At 40.5% G+C, this 17473-nt stretch overlaps 1 protein-coding gene across 1 annotated transcript in view; it reads left to right on the top strand.

Moving 5' to 3' along the window:
* Window positions 1–17473, top strand: part of RP1L1 (RP1 like 1) — a 45039-nt gene that overhangs the window by 14573 nt on the left and 12993 nt on the right. Inside the window, exons 2-3 of the mRNA XM_030038051.1 lie at window positions 2338–2414; window positions 2568–3225. Of these exons, the coding sequence (XP_029893911.1) occupies window positions 2587–3225 (639 nt within the window). The 5' untranslated portion in view covers window positions 2338–2414; window positions 2568–2586. The remainder of the gene's footprint in view (window positions 1–2337; window positions 2415–2567; window positions 3226–17473) is intronic.

Genomic DNA, 17473 nt, shown 5'->3' with positions numbered 1-17473 from the left:
TGCATTGAGACTCCTCTCATATATCTATAAAAAGATGTATTTGGACAAGATGACCATTTTTGTTGCCTTGCTAGATATATAGTAGAATCCCCTTCCCATTCTGAAACTTCAAGTGGACAATACAAAACTTCTTCCTGTGGGAACTGTTTATATTTCATGCAAGGTTTTTGTGGAAGGCTCTTTCTTCACATTATATTCTGCTTCATAAGAGCAGATCTGACAGACCATCTAGGCTTGCGTGAGTAACCAACTCTATCACCCAAAACTTAAGGGATTGATGTTCCTTTACTTTGGTGATCCCTTAACAGTTTTGTGAAATTATTCCCAAAGAAAATTAGTATTGGGAAAATATGTTATGATTTGTCCCTTATTTTAATTTTTTGTACTTCTTTCAATATGATTTAACAGCTTGAAAAAAGTAGAACAAATCCTTGGGAAGCAGTTAGATTTCTGGGAGTGCAGCCAGCATATTGTGGACCACCATTGGTCCAGGGACTACAATTTGGATAATGGGTTTGTTTGGAAATTATGCTGATGGTGTCTGAAAGCTCTAATGTGGGACTCATGGAGAAAAAGTTAAAGCCACCTTTCTGAAAGCTGTTGAAAAATAGAGAAATGAGATATTTTTTTCCCTGGAAGATAGAGTGATGGATTGACCTTTAACTGGGAAATAAATAAGTGAATAATTGCTTGGTGAAATATGTACATGGAAAGAATAAATCATACTGAAACCTTTGTCAGTATGCATGGATATAAAAAAGCAGAGATTTGTCAAAATAATAATCTTTCAAATGGTGCCTAATGTCTTTTCTCACCTAGCTGAGGTTAAACTTCCATTTATTGCAGGAGTGAATTTGCTGTAGTACAAAGTGCACAAATATTTCACTAGAGAGTAGCATAGTAAGAAAATAATGGTCTTGTTCTAAAATGTGGAGAAAATCAGCATTTACAGCTTTTTGAATGCTGCACCTCTGCAATCAATGACAAAATTCCCATTAATTACAGTGGTCCCTGAACTGGTCCTCCAAAGAATAATTTGTGAGTAGCATGACTATTTTCTTGAAACTAGAATTTTATTCAGCTGCTGCAAGAAGCATAACCAGGAGCAAACTGAAGGAAAAATGTCATTAGAAGCATATTTATTGTTTTCCAACTCATCTGTGAACACTAAAAAAATTCCTTTCTTGTGAGAGATTTTTTTTAAAGTTGCCATAGAAAACTGCTATCAACTAAGAAGATAATTTGGAAAGTAAATTGGATGTAGGTACTTGTAGCCAGAACCACCTTCTGCAAGCTACAAGACAAGCTACTGTATTCCTTACTAACAATTCAAATGGTTTGCTGCCTACCTGTGAGCAGTAAATTCTGATCAGAAGATGACATCTCTAAATGACATTTTGAGAGTCTCCATTTAAGTTTGAGTAATTAACTCAAAGTAAACTGTGGAATCACTGTTCATATTCATGAAATAGACATTTGTCATACTCGTTACAGCCAATATTTTAGCAGTTGTAAATAGTGGTGAGGGTTTTTTTTTTCCATGTCAAAACCAGTGTCTTCTTTTTTGGCATAGTAGTTTCATTCCATGTGGGGTCTGAATTTTTTATTGATTACTTCCAAGACAATGCATTTGATAAGGATAAGCAAGAAAGAGTAGAGTCCAGTCTCTTTTCCACTTGTGTCCGTCATGGGGAAGACATTAAAAAAACTAGGTTCCAAAAGCTGGGGTTCAACCTCCAGACTTAAACACCAAAGTCAGTTTTGCTTTAAAAGTGAAGGACACCAGCTGTTCTGACACAAATTGGGCAGATCATTCTCCTCACATCTGTGCTTACCAGGCTTATTTCAAATTTTCCCACTGTTTAACAGAACCAACTTTTGTAGTTCTATTTGAGATCTTGTGATATTTCTTACTGTTACTTGTTTGCATAACTGCCATGGATTTTCATCCAGACCTTACCTTAGCACACCACAGGCAGCTGTTCTGAAACCAGGCTACTCTGCCCCTCGGTACACTCAGGACTGGTTGTGTGCTACAGTGTGCAATTACTACGTGAACAAATTCAGTTTTGTTTTGGTTTTTGTTATGTGCCAGTTCACGGAGTTAAAGGGTTACATGAGAATCTCAGCGCTCTGCTTGTAAAAATAAAACCAAAATAATCACTGGCTCTGATAGTTTCTGAGAAAACCTCAAAAATATAAGCAAGGAAGACACAAAACTCAGAAAGACAACAATACACAAATATAATTTTTTGTGGGTTTTGCTTGGGGTCTGACTCATGCTTTTTGTGCCTCAGGGTCGACTAACACTGACTGAATTCTCATTGGCATCTGCAGGACAAGGATGGTTTAACTGTGAGGAGCAGGGTTACTGCTACTCTTCCTGCTGTGTTTCCTCGTATCTACCTGAGCCAGTGAGTTCATAACTCCATGTTGGTACAATCTGCTCTTGATCAAGCATAGATGGTAAAACTGTTGCAAGGAAAACAAACTTTGCTCCTGTGCTAGCCAGGCACTGATTCTGCATGACTCAAACAAACCCTACCCTGTTTTTGCTTCTCTTGTAGTTACCTTTAAGCAAGAGGGATGACTCAGGTGCCTGCTGACTACCTGTCAACCACCAGCTCCTACAACTATGAGCAGCCCCTTCCCTCCTTGGCTCGGACCAGCACTGTCACCAAGGTACCCCCAGCCAAAAAAATAACCTTCTTCAAGAGTGGAGATCCTCAGTTTGCAGGAGTCAAGATGGCCATCAACCAGCGAAGCTTCAAGAGCTTCAATGCACTCATGGATGACCTCTCTCACAGGGTCCCACTGCCTTTTGGGGTACGGACCATCACCACCCCACGAGGAATACATTGCATCAGTGAGCTGGACCAGCTGGAGGATGGAGGATGCTACCTTTGCTCCGACAAGAAATATGTCAAGCCTATTAGCATTACTTCTGGGGGACACAGGCCAGGCCCTCCGCGAAATGGTCGTCCCTCCAGTACCTTGAGAAGAGCTGCTCAGGAGGGAAAGCTTGAAGAGTATTCCACACCTTTCACTCAGCATGGCCCAAGAATACCCAAGAAAATCACTCTAGTTAAGAATGGAGAAAGTGGTTTCCGGCGCTCAATTATCTTGAACCGCAGAAATGCCAGGAGTTTCAAAACGCTCCTGGATGAGATTTCAGACATCCTGCAGTTCCCAGTGAAGAAGCTTTACACTGTTGATGGGAAGAAGGCAAGTATCTCTGATACCTCGTGCTGGTCAGTTATTCTAACAGGTGTTATCACATCAGTGTTTGCACTCCCTGTGATGCAAATCCTTTAGCTCATGGGGCCATTAGTTTACCCACATTACATTAATTCTTTCGTCTTGTGTAGTTATTGTCACACTAGGTACTTCCCCACCACTTAGATGAATGGGTGATGTAGAAGAATCTTGTTCAGCCATTCAAGAACTTCATACATCAGTTTTGGGTCAATGGGAGGCAACTTTTGACAGAAGTCCAGAAGCTCAATGTTCTGCAGCTGGGTATAAAACCCTAAATAAACTTCTAGTAATGGAGTTTCCTACCCTCTCCTGGGAGGCATGTCCCAGCAGAGGCTAAACTTTTCTATACCTAACAACTGGGAATTCAACAGAGTAAGACGGCCCTTAGGTAGCACCGTGCAGTTGCATAGTTCCTAACGGAACAGGGTCCTGCTCATGATGTGGGATCCTCAGCATTACAGTAATATAACTGATAAATGCATAAGTAATTAGGATATGAGTGGGATCAAGTGATGCATTTGTACTGATGATTTGGTGAATGTGCCAGTTGGGGTGGACTCTCATAATAAATTTGGGACATGACAATTCCTTTGTTCTTCTGTTCCCAAATTAATTTCCTGACAAACCTGAGATTCTCCTGATTTCTTCTCCATCTCATTGTAACATAGACTAACCTGTATTTTATTTTGTCTGAAGAGGTCTCACATGTTAGTCTGACTTGCCCCTGGCAGTGCAGCTGAGCGGAGTGGTTACCCTGCTCCTTGCCACTTTTTCCACCTTTACAGTGCTGTGTGCCAGCTCCTCAGTGGTAATGTTACAACCATTTGTGGTGTCACTTTCTGAACCAGATGACTGAAATGACTTGGGTTCAAATGACCCACTATACAGGAGGAGAAAAAAAAAAAAAAAAAGGAGGAATATCTTTAACCCAAATAATTTTGACCTTGCACAGGGGCAGGAGTGTGCAGCTATGAAGAAGAGAGGGAGGGAATAACGGTGCCTTAAGTCATCTTTCCTGGTGGAGGCAACACGTCATATCACAGTGCTTTCTGCTATGCCCACCACTCTGGAAAGGGCTTCCTGTTCTCAGCTGAAGGTTCCAAGGAAAATTTCCTTTCCGAACATCCTACTGCTACAGTTTTCCCAACCCTACTGATCTAGAGGCTAAAAGAGTGTCAGCCTGACTGCAGTTAGAGATGAAATGCCAGGGAAAGGATGGTGCCACTCCACATATGCCAGACAAGTAAAACTCCAATCTTGCTCAGAAACTGAGGGTCCTGTAGAAACTAACGATTTATGAAAAGAGACTCAGGAGCAAGAGAGGAAACTTAGCTGTGGACAACCCAACATGGTCTAGGATAAGCAAAATAGGTAATTCATGTCCTCAGACTTTACAGCCTAAGACCCAGTTGTCTAAGTAAAAGGTGAGCAAGCTGGCCACCCTACTGTGGCATTCATCTTTTCTAAGTCTGTCTAAAGTCTGTGTTTCTCCTAATGGGAGAGTAGAAAAAAATGGCTCACTTGTAGGCAACTGCATGGTAGGCAAGACAAATCCCATGCCCTAGGTTATTTCAGCAGTCAATGGAAAGAAATAGGCACTTTAGACAGCTACTTTCCAAGAAACTGTCTAAATAAGTGCAGATATCTGAAGCCGGATTCATTTCAGATTCAGCATGTCAGTGTCTAAATGTTTCTGTAAGTAGGTGAAGCAAGTGGCTAAGCATATAGCTGTTGAGACTAAGCTGACAGTCCATTGAACTTGGAGCTGGCCAAAGATAGGTGTCTAGAGGCCTTCAGAATCAGGTAGGTTCTTTTTTTCTAGCTTCCATCAATTTATTTGCAAGGTGAAGTTTGCTGTGTACCACAGCTACAACTATGCTACTAAATTAAAAAGTGTTAGAGCAGGATCTCATCCTTCTTTTCTCTATTCCGCTAAATTCTTAACATCTTCCCTGGTTTGGTCTTGGCCCAGAGCAACGGTCTCCTGACACTTCAGATTTAGCGCCTGGGACCACTCAACGTAGGTGGTTTGGATGTGGCCAGCCTGTGTCTGAGCAGCCAGGCTGCTTCAGGTGACCTCCATTCTGAAGAACAGGGTCTGGCACTGCTTGCTTTTTTTACTATTACAAATGTAGCCAACTCAATGTAGGAAAAAAAACCAACAAACCCCACCCTGTTGCCAAGTTGTGTTATAATCTATGGATAAGTATTTTATTTTGTCACTGATTTCTCCAGTTTTCAAGACTTGGACTCCCGTTCAGTCCACATGGAGATAATAATCTTGTGTAGTGGCAGTAACTTCTTCACGTCTTCCATTTTTGAGAATTTTCACTCATTTCTCCAAAGAAAAGGTTTGCTTTCTACTTCTCAGTGCAGTCTTAATGTTCTCCTTGTGTTTCTTAAATGAGTTTCCCACAGTTTTCCTTCTAGTCATTATAAACACCGATATTTTAGCTGGCATATATACTAAATACACACTCTGTAAACACAGTATCTTCACTATTATGCAGCCTCCATCTCTTTTTCCATCTAAAGACATGCAGTTATCTTTTACATTTTCAGCTCTGCGGTGGTGGTCATGCTGTCTAAAGGTCTCTATTCTCCTAGAGTCGGATCTCATCCCAACGTGCCAAGACGTGGCGAGACATGGCTAGAATGACATGGGTACCGACTGACCAGAAGTGGTCACTGGGGAGTATTTGAAGCTGATGGCACCTACTAAGTTTTACGTGCTAACGTCTTTGCTGACAGTTTAAGTGACAAGCTATGTAGGTCTCTTCAGGAGACAACGTGTCAATAGCTTTGTCACTTGTTTTGCATCCCCATTCCCAGTTCAGTCTTTGTTTCTGGAAATGGTTCAGCCTAGGCTGCACATGAACATCACTTGAAGAGATATTGACGCTCTTTGTTGCAGCTAGATTATCTTCTCTGGCATGCCACAGAGTTTAAGATTATCTTCTAGGTAGTGATAATGATATTTTCCACAATAAATCCTCATGTTTTCCATCTGCAGAAATGTGGGTGTGGATCAAACACTATCACTTACTTAATCTCTCCACAGTCCCTTGGGATTCTTTTTTTCGATATGAACGTTTTCATTACCGTCTTGTCAATAGGCAGTTCATCTTCTGTACCTTATTAATTTAATCTGCAGTCCTTTTATTCTTATGTAGAATATCACAGTGATAGGTGTCTATGGGTCCAACCTGATCAATGTTATCAGCTTACACATAGCTAGGAAATATGTGATTATTAATATCTTTTCTGGGGAATCTTTTAAAGTGATATTTTGGCCATTCTTCATTTCAACCGTTTACCTCTTGCTTTTTAACTGTTTGTTACTGCTCATTCAATGGTCATTGCTGTTAGGACTTCCTGGACCTGTTACTCTAGTCTAGGGTACAAACCGTTTAAACCACAAAAAAAGTCACTCTGTCTTGGATTTTCCCATTTTTTCCTTTCATAAGGATTCTCTAAACCACTTTTGTTCTTCTGTCTAAGTTTTCTTGTTGCACCTCATCTTCAGGATCTCTGTTCCTATAGACAACTGGTTGTATCCCAGAGTTTTCACCAGATACTAGCAGTTTCTTTGGGGGGTGAAAATGGCGAATTTGTCACACAATTTGGGGCATTTCCTGAAATAACCTCCTTCAACTGGTGCTGAAGATTAATTTTGACTGTATGTCTTGCCTTTATATTTACGTTTGAATTTTCTGTTAGAGACAACGAAAACAAGCCTCCAATCTTCCATGACTATTCAAAGGTGTCTGGATGCTTCATATTTCTTGGGTATTTCCTTGTTTCTCCTATTATTATCTTTGAATAATAATTCAAATTATCTTTTAATAATTTTGTAAACTGCTTTTATGACATGTCTATGTAAATTTTTCGCAAGACTTATTACAGAGGCCATTATTTCTGGGAAAGAGGGCTAGGATTGAGGGGAACAGTAACTTTTGACATTCATTCCCGTGATTTGACAGATTAGCTGAATAACAGTAAAATTCATTCCTAAGCAATGCATCTGGACTGCTGCTTGACTGATTTTGTATTTGTCTGGTTTAGAACAACATAATTCACGACACTTAATAGCAGGTTCACAATGTTTCTTTTGCTGCCAGTTTTTTCTTGATCTCTTGAAATCTGAACACAAAAAAGGAAAAATCTTATCTCCTACAGGTGAATCGTTCTCTTCCACCAATGAAAGTGCTACTCATAGACCTGAGAGTGTTGTCCCTTTGATCTCCTTTTGTTTTCTTCTACTACTATAATTCCAGATCTGAACTGAAATCTTAAAATAAGTTAAATCACCTCTGAAACATAATGTATGGTTGGCATATACTGCCCAGTGACTCTGTTTTAGTATCTTTACCATTTTATTGAAAAAATCCAGAACATTTGAAAATTACAAGTCTTTGGTTTCCTATTATACCTTTAGTGGGTATAAACTTAGACACACATGGAACAGGCCTGTTGTTTTGTGTTCCTTTCATGTAGTATTGATTTGAAAAAACAGAGAAAAGTGTTTTCTTCATTTTGTAGTCCGCCTAGTCCACAAATGTTTCCAGTAAACCTCTAAGTTTAATTCAATCATAACTCACAGGGAAATAAACTTTTTGGACTGCAAATCTCGCTGGTTTTGCACATCAGTACATTTTCTTCTCCAGACAAAACTTGTATCATTTATTTTTATAGCCCTCATTTTGTCTCATTTTTTTTCAAATTGGTTTTAGCGTAAGGTTTTACCCAAAAAATGAAGAAATGCTAGTGATTTCATGAAGCCAATAAACTGAACATTTTACCTATTTTTCTTTTTCATGGAACAAAGTCAGAAGAAGGTCATGGGCAGCTATGTAGAATCCTAACACAGATGAAGTTCATTGTAAGGCCAAAGGTGGTGTAGCACCAAGATCCATTGGAGGCCAGCAGAGCTCTTGCTTTTGTGATCACACTTATTTTGCTGTTATTTTGTCTTTTCTTGCTCCCATTTGTCTGCTTATTTACCTCTCACATATTTTCAAAATTATATTATACTTTATGAACTTCCTAGGAAAGGTCAGTGTATTCGCTGGTTGTTTCTTCTGTGGCCTGGATTATGGGCCTTCATTGCTCTTGGGCCAGAGAGTCTTTCCATGCTATGAGTTCAGAATTAGCCTATAATAATTATGCAAAACTCAGGTCAGTAGAAACAGTGATTGAAAGATCCTGATTCCAATGTTAGTAGAAATCCAGAGTGGTTCTATTGGTATTTATACATTTGAATTTTCGTTCTAATTCCTGAAGCCTTAAATGAGGTGAAACTGGTATTTTTACTCTTAAGCATCAAGAAGACTGCCTACTAGAAAGGAAGAGCTACTCCCACCGAAGTGAATAGGTGTTTAAGTATTTGGGCACCGATATCAGCAGAGCCAAGAGCCCCTCTTCCCAAACTAACCATGATTTTTGTTGACAGTTTCTAAAGCAAAATAGTAATTAGATGATTACAGGACTAGAGGCAAATTTAATTTGATTTTAGCTTACAAAAATCAGTTAAATTTTCAGCAAGTAAATAGTGTAAATCATATAGTTCTTTTCTGGTCAAGCCACCAGTTACTGTTTTCCAGGTGATTAACTGGCAATAGTGCCCAAATGGAGAAATCTGTTATATAGGTTAACATTGACATGTCATTAACTTGTCAGTGAAACTTTGTGCAAGCTTCTGCACTAAAAGATAGACAGGCCTGGGCTTAATTGATCTAGATCTGATCATCTTAATAGGCATTTAGGATGGGGGGTGATTTTGCCTGTTGGCCTCTTTTTATTGAATATAGAAGAAGATCAGAAGACTGACTCAGACTAGTCACCTAAAATTAACCCAGGCCTAGATTTTTATACATTTTATTTAAAGTACTGCAGATTTTTAAATGTTAGCAAACATAAGACATGGGACTTTACATCTGAAGATCACTTGGCTGACGAGACAGTTGAAAATTGCATCTTTCCTAGTCTTTACTGGGGACATCAGTTCTACGCTAAAAAAGAACCAGGTGTGCTACTAAGAGGAGATATCTTAATAAAAAAAGGTAGAGTAAAATTTGTAGGTTATCTTCTCCATCACACGGACTTTCATCTCTGTTCTGGGAAGTTCTTATACAACCCAGTGCATTTTCTTTCTCCATGGTCTAAACCACAGGAGAGTGCACCTATGTGCAGATCCCCACCGCCTGCCTCTGGAGAGGGAAGAATGCCTCTAGGGGCAAAAAGAGAGAGACAGATCATAGAAAGACCAGAAATCCTCACAGACAATTAAACTATAAGAAATGACGTGTAGGATTACGTGACAGCAACTGCACAGCAACAGAGGATTTCCCCGACAAATGGCAATTATCCAGGGTCCGCCAGCTGAACAGTCATTAAGACTTCTTTAAGTCACAGGAACCCAGCAACATGACTATATGTCTAGTCACAGATGTCCTGATTTCTGCACTTACTCTTGAATCACTAGGCCTGCCTTTTACTGACTGTCTTAAATTAAAACAAAAACAAAACCAAGTTCTTCCTTAAAATCCAATACTCCTTCTTGTACGGCATTTGAAACCACATTGTGTTATGGTAAATAGTCTACATAGTTTATGGCTATTGGTGGCAATTACCATGAGCTTCTCAAATGGGATTTATCAACCGTCAGAAGAGTTTTCCAAGGGATGTGGCTAGTTTTATGTTTGTTGGAGTCAGGCCAAGACTTAGATGGTTTTTTGCTTAGGCGCGCTCAAGGCTGACCGTAAGTTGTTATATTTAATGAGTGAATCTGATCCAGACTGTTATGTAGAAAGGCAGAGTAGATGACCAGAAAGACTGTCTTTTGCCTTAGACTCTGCAAGTGAGAACATTGTAGAATGAGCACTGTATGCAACCAAATTTCCTTGAGGGATCAGAGAATTACTGTGCGAGTTAATCAGGGGAGCAATCATGAGTTAAGGAATGCTTCCTCAGGCACCACTGACTGGAGACTGTGAAGGATTAGTTATTAGAAACTCCTTGGGGTAAGGACCCTCATCTTTCTTCTGTGTTTGTGTAGAGTTTGGAATGAGACACACTAGATGCTGTGGCAAGACTAACCATTCTGGGTCAAATCAAGCCATCTTTGGCAGTGGCCAGTTTTAGCAGTCTTGGAGAAAGACAGAAGGGCACATATGAACTGATGCTTTCCCCAGTGTGTCTTCCCAGTCTCCAGCAACCTGTAGGCTAAGATACTCCTCACCCAGAAGTAGCACCATGGGCTACAGCTATTCTAGTGGGCAGAATAGTATCAGGGCACATACTCTGGCCCTGACACCGAATGGCACTATCTATACATATTCTTACTATGTAGCCTCCAAAATAGGGTCTAATTCCTACAGCCTTTGTAATTGGGTGGCCACATTCAAGCTACTCCTTAGGAAAGGTCCCTGGTGTATGTTAACTCCCAGATCTGTCCAGGAATTTCTTGGGAGAGTGCCAGCTGATCCAGGCTTTGAATGCACTAAAGACCATTCTAAGAATTTAACAGTACAGGCAACTCAGTTCCAGTGCCCTGGATCCAGAGTTGTTTAATTTAGCAGTAAAGACAGAATTTTTATTTTTAGCTGTTATTAGTAAAGGTGTTAGTCTAACTATTATTACTAAATCATCCTTGATAATAGTGACTGGATTTACAGCGACCTCAGGGTGCAAGGCCAGGAAACAGGCTTGTCTGACATATTTCCTGGCTCAGATTTACACAACCATATAGCCATTTCTAGGACATCTGTAGACTGCCCGCAGGCATCCTCTAGGCCGCTCATGTTTGGGCTGTCTACCAAGCTCATCTGTCTTAATGACAGGTGTCATCAAGACCCTGATGGAATGGGATAGATGGAGGCAAATAAGCTGTTTTAAAACGTGGTATATATATAAACACTAAGAGAAGAAAGGTGATAATTTCCCTCCTTGGGATAGTTAATTTTCTGGTTCATGTTGACATATTCACCGTGACACTTGGTTTCATGCTGTGTTCAGGTATGAGTAACTGCAACCAGTTTCAGCCCCTCATCTGGTGCAAACTGTTGTTATCAAGTGAGCTGTACCACTTTCCACCCACCGTGTGTGTGAGTCATAGTCTAAAAACAAACCACAGGTTTCAGGTTCAATATTCTCTGATTCCATGCCAAAACCACAATGACTCCAATGAGATTTACACAAGCGATCTGTAAACCTCAGCAAAACTTTCCATGAACCTGATCCATAAGAAGACTCATATCCAGGTGTGTTTTATGAACCTTTGAGATGCCCTGAAATCATTTGGCCCAGTGCCTTACAAGATGTAGTTAAATGGACCCCGTGTGCTAGCCACTTTCTTATCTAACATATACCAAATCTAATACTTTCTTATCTAACATATACCAAATGCAAATGACTCCCTTAGCCTGAGGAGATTTTGTTCTTTCAATAATAATAATGTAGCAAAGTGTAATTACTTTCTAATTCTTTTGAATTTAATCCAGGGCAAAGACATTTCCAATCATATTATTTAGTATATGCAATAATATTTGTGAACTTGATGCTTCTATTTATTCATTTACTTAGAATACAAAGAATAGCAGAATTCCACCCTCTCCTGGAAAAACTGTGAATTTTCTTTAAGTACTTTAAGTAGAAATCACTGTTTCTGCAAAGAATTTTTGCAGGAAAGGCTGTTTTTTTCATAGGGATATCTGGTTTTCCAAATGCAGATTTGGGAGTTTTTACCGCTAACAGGAGAGGAAAAGAGAGGATGTTTTGCATCTTCATCAATTTGCTTCTTCCTTTTGGGCCCTGAACAGAGAATTCAAAGGAATCTGCTGCAACTCTTAGCAAGGTCTGGTTTTTTTTCAACTTGTATCTTTTCTGAAATAAATTGAGTTAACATCAGGGGAGCTACTTCTACTGTGTAGAAGTAAACAACTTTCCAGCTTCCACATTTGTACTATGGATTCTGCAAATTGAAGGTGAAACCCTGGACTCTGTAACAAGAAAACTATTCCATTAAACCAGGGTTTTCAGCTAAATGTGTTTCTCTTTATGCCCTGAGCTTCTGGAGTCCATATACTGTATCCATAGCGCTCAAAGAAGCACAATGCACAAATGTTTACACTAGGAGACACCCTGGATGGTAAGACCATGGAACAACGCCATATGGATCTATGAGCTTGATCTAGAAGCAGTAGGGTTTATATACTCAGTCCCAGCTCCTACAGCTAGTTGGAACACACCTATGTTGTGCTTCCCTCTTTTCCCTCTCAGCTTCCAGCTGGAGTAACTTTTCGTCCATGATGTAGATATTCCCCATATAAAAAGAGTAAGTTTTGAGATTCTGGTCCCGGGGAGAAGCTGGAACTCATGAACTGTATCCTTCCCACTGACTCAGTCACCAAAAGGCTAATCGCAAGAACCAAATGCTTAGCATTTTTCAAGACTTGTCAATTTTTAAGCTAATCCTGCCCTCGGAGAGGATAAGGACAGGCGCTTGGGGTGGGGTGGATGTTAGTCTGACTCATGGTTTTCAAATGCTGAGGTTGGATGGACTAGATTTGATGAACCTGGTGCCAAAGGAGCAGGTGGTGGACTCTGATTTCACTGAGGAATTGCAGTGTGTCAGAAGGTGGGAAATATCTGCAGCAAAAACTTTCTAAGAAATGCTTTCCTCTCTTCTATGTTGAAATTTGCACCCTTAACAGCAAAGGATAAAAGGTTTGCCTCAGTTGCAGCTAGAACAGTCTCAGACGTCATTCTGAGCTGACAGGGTGGGTGGGTAGGGAAAAGGCCATCAAAAGTTTGCATATGAAGTCAGCGCATTGCGGGAACCTCCCCAGTTCAAACCAGCACTCAGTGGAAGTCCTCAGGAAGCCTCCCATAGTCTTCATCAGGAACCAGCTCATCCCCCACAGAGGCAGTAACTGCAGCACCCCTCATATGATCCTAGCAGCCTGTCTTCCAAACTGAACCAGGCTGTAAATCAGTTTTTTTTCCCCTTTTTGTCCTCCTCACCTGTTTCTCAAAACCTCTTCTACTTTCTTCATGCCTTTTTTTTTCAGTCCTTCCTCTTCCTTCCCCTTTTTCCATTCGGTGGTTCTCTTCTGCTGCTACCCAGATGATTTCCAATGGCCACTGAACTTCTGATTGTAGTATTACACCTGGACTGCTAAAGACCTGTTCATCCAGACTATTTCCAGGACCAAACTCAGAACATTTTCTTTATACATGTGCAAAGCTTCACACACAGGGAAAAGGCATCTGTGAGTACTCCAGGAAAAGCTGCCAGCAGTGAAATAGCTAAACATGATCTTTGCCTGTGGTTGACTGAGAAAGCAGTGCAGTGCATTATTCCTCTGTCTTTCACATATTTTACTTGGCTGTTTGAGTGCTTCATGGCCTGATTTCCAGATCACAACTCCCAAAGCTATCATTTTTCGTGCAGCTTTACACAGTGGTCAAACCAGAAAACTAGACAGCTCATGTCTGAAAAGTTCTAGAAGACGCTGATGTTTTTAGAAGTGTTGGTATGACAAATCATCTTACAGTGCTGCATTTCACCATCTGGAGCAATGGACTGGCCCATATTCCCATGATATAAGAATCAAATAGAGGTAGCAGCATGTAATTTATGTTTAGCAGATTACCTGCTATTGCAGGAGCCTAGGATACTGGCATCTGTCCTGCTTCCTGCATGTGGATTTTGGGACCTGATATTTGATTTAGTGTGTAAGAGACCATGTGAGTTTTGATTTGCTGTGGGAGATGGAAGGGATGCCGCATACTCTCTTCTAGACTAATCACCGGGGTGCTACAGTTTGCAGAGGGTTAGATCCATATTTCCATGCAATAGTTCCGTAATTTAAGTTCAGTATTAGCTCTTGTTCTGCGTTCCTTCTGATGGGATGGGGAGAGTCTTCTGGCTGTTCACCAAACACACACCCATGCCACAACCACCAACCTCTCCGCAGATGGGGAGAGGGGTGTTCCACTGTGGTAGGGTGTGGGGCAGGTTGCCCATGCTGATGTTAGAGAAAGTGAGGTCAAGTAATGCACTTTCCTATACCTTCCTCCTTCTTTTCTTCCGCTAATTTGCTAATATGTATGTGGGCATGGAGTGGCAACACCCCATGATTCACCTTATGACCAACAGATTAGCATAGCTTTAAAAAACCACTCCCCAGAAGAACCACTCTAATTCCTCCAGTGCAAAGTCTGGGGAAGGGCATGAATAAAATACAAAATTTATTATTGTTAAATGAGATACCCCAGTTCAGAGCCAGGATCCCCCTGGACTGAGTGTAGTACAACTACAAAACAAAAGGGCTGTTTGCACTCCCAAGAGCTGTAAATCTGAATGAAAGACTGGAACAGATGAAAGAGCACAAGGAAACGAGGCAATGAGTCAGCATGATAGGCAATGAACTCAGCCCGTTAGCCTTTTCTTCAACATGTCTGTTACAAGCTTTTCCTGTTTCTCCCTTGCATCTCTGCACTCTTTGGAAGGTGGATTAGCTTATGGACCTGTGATCTCAACCATGCCTTGCGTTATTTCCCCATTCTGTCTTTCTCTCTCTAACTCTCAAATGTCTGTGGTTGGCTGGTAGACAGCACAGTTAAAACAAAAGATGTTTCCTACATTTTACCTTACTCAGAAACTGGTATCTATATTCAGCTTCTGAGGTGAGTAAGGTTTACAAAGGTTCTTTCTTCTCTGGGAAGAGCCAGAGGATAGCATGTTCTCCACAATAAGCAACAGATTCCTAATTTTAGGGGTGTTATGTTTGTCTTTCTTCTGTTTAGGTAATGATGACATTTTATTATTAATTGTGTTGCAGTAGCACCTAGAGGTCCTTGCTGAGATCACAGCCCCTTTGTAGTAGGTACTGTACAGTAACATTCATGGAGACAATCCATCCTCCAATGGATAGCACCCAAACTGAAAAAAACAGACATAGTTCAGAAGAGAGGATGTCCTTTCATTTCCACCTCGCACATGGTGACCTCCCCAGTGGGGCTGAGGGTAACGCCTATGAAACATTTTTATTGGAAAGAACATTTAGCTTTTTTGAACCAATCCATACGTGACATATCCCACTGTGACAGGGAGTTCCTGTGGTACGAGATAATGAAGTATGCAAGTAAACAGAAGTTTTACTGTTTTGAAAAGTCATAATTTTATTGTCAGAAGTACAAAAACTTCAATGAAACCTAAAGACATAGCTGACATTTCCTTGGAAGAGTCTGTGCATATAGGTTTAACACACAGCAAATTGCAATTTTTTTCACATAGCAGCACCTGATCTTTAAGACACCACAGTGGGTCAGAAGTTGACTGATACAAACAAAAATACTTCAACAGAGGCAAGTACTGGCAACAAGTTTTCTGCTTTCTTGTCCAGAACTTCACTAACAGCCTCCATAATCCTCTTGGTTCTCGATCCAGAGTCTTTAGAGGTCAGCAAGTTTCTCTCTGTTGGTTGCAGTGGGATTTGGATCAGGTTTTGCAGTAAGATTGAGAAACTTAATTTCATTTTCAAGGATTATGCAATAAAACTTTAATGGGAGTCTATTTCAGCCCACCAACTGCAAACTGCTAGAGATTGTTCCCTGTGAATTTTGCTAAGACAATTTTTGCCTCTGAAGATCAAGTGCCTTAGCTGTGAGCAACCCTTCTCATGAACTCATATGACAGGGTAATTACATTGAGGGAACTCAAAAGAGGGCTTGAATGGGGCCTGAGTTATGCAAAGGAGCTCTTTCCTAACCCATCAAAGACCTTTATCATAAGCCATTCATTTTCTTCCATTTTATTCCTGACTGTTCACTTACCATGGATTAAAATATTCTTGGAAGTTACCATGTTTTGGGATTCAGCTTGCAAATGAAGACACTTAATTTTCTAACTGTCTCTATATGAATATGCTAGATGTTTCCTGCTTAGCTTTCAGGTGGTAGTCTGGTGGGGCACAGGTCTCATATTTAACTTGTACACTGTCTGCCACCCTCAGGCACATATTAGATACTCTAGAACATCTCAAATTGCTCTAGTTATCTACATTTAGACAACTGCATTGAGATGATTGACTTCCTCTCTAGAGAGTGAAAGACGCAGGCATGTCCAGTGGGGGGTGTACCACCTGTATCAGGTGGCTTTCCTGGGGTGAAATGACCTGTCCCCCAGAAATATCGATTGCTCTCCATCAATGTGCAAGAAGCCTAGATTGTAAAAGATGACTTACAATCAAGTGTGATGAGTTAATGGAGAAACAATAGGGCAGGGCATTCCTTTCTCCATCACAACTCCTTGAGGTGATCACCAGATTTTAAGTATTCACAATCAGTTGCCTTTGGTTTTTATGGCTAAATTGGACTGGGATGTAATACTGTTTTCTTGTAATATGGTATCCTGGCATGGGTACTCAAAAATCTTGCTGTGGCAGCCTGAGGGAAGCGAGGAATCTGTTTACCAGAAGGATTTCCTTACAGGCTACTGCTCGGAAGAGATAAAAGGCATCTCAGAGCACACAAAGAAAACTTAAATGTCAGAAAAAATCTGTGCTGACCAACCAGTAGCCACCATTTTATTTCACTGGGGCATCTTCTGATCTTGCCCCTCCCCCCCCCCCCCCCCCCCAAAAAAAAGAAAGCACCAACTATCTAAGGTTTTATTGCTGCTTTAAAATGAAACATGTCCCAACCTAATGATATTTATTTTTATCCAGTGATCGTGACAGCTAAGGCAGCTAAGAACATCTACCTTCTAGTCTTCTTTCAGTTGCACCACACTTTTCCTCAGGCTGAGGTCTATATGACAATAACAACCACCTCTCCTACAACAAATCACAGAATTACATTATTGCTGAGGTTGGAAGAGACCTCTGGAGATAATCTCATCCAACTCCCCTCTTCAAAGCACAGTCAAGTAGAGCAGGTTGTCCAGGTGTCCAGCTAGGTTCAGATTGTTCCGGTGTCCAGCTGGCTTTTGAATATCTCCAAGGACGGAAACTTCACAACATATCTGAGCAACCTGTTCCAGTGTTTGACCACTCTTGCAGTGGAAAAAATGGTTTTCTTATGTTTTAATGGAATTTATAAATAAATAAAAAAATAATCCAATACAGTAAAGGTCAGACAACAACAGTCTCTAAAGTCCTGGGGTTTCACCGACTGCAAGAAATTTAAATGACCCTTTTAAATCATTTAA

The sequence above is a fragment of the Aquila chrysaetos genome, chromosome 15 (genome assembly GCF_900496995.4).
Source record: "Aquila chrysaetos chrysaetos chromosome 15, bAquChr1.4, whole genome shotgun sequence".
Classification (NCBI taxonomy): Eukaryota; Metazoa; Chordata; class Aves; order Accipitriformes; family Accipitridae; genus Aquila; species Aquila chrysaetos.
The sequence above is the reverse complement of the archived record's forward strand: the minus strand, read 5'-3'. Positions and strand labels throughout refer to the sequence as shown.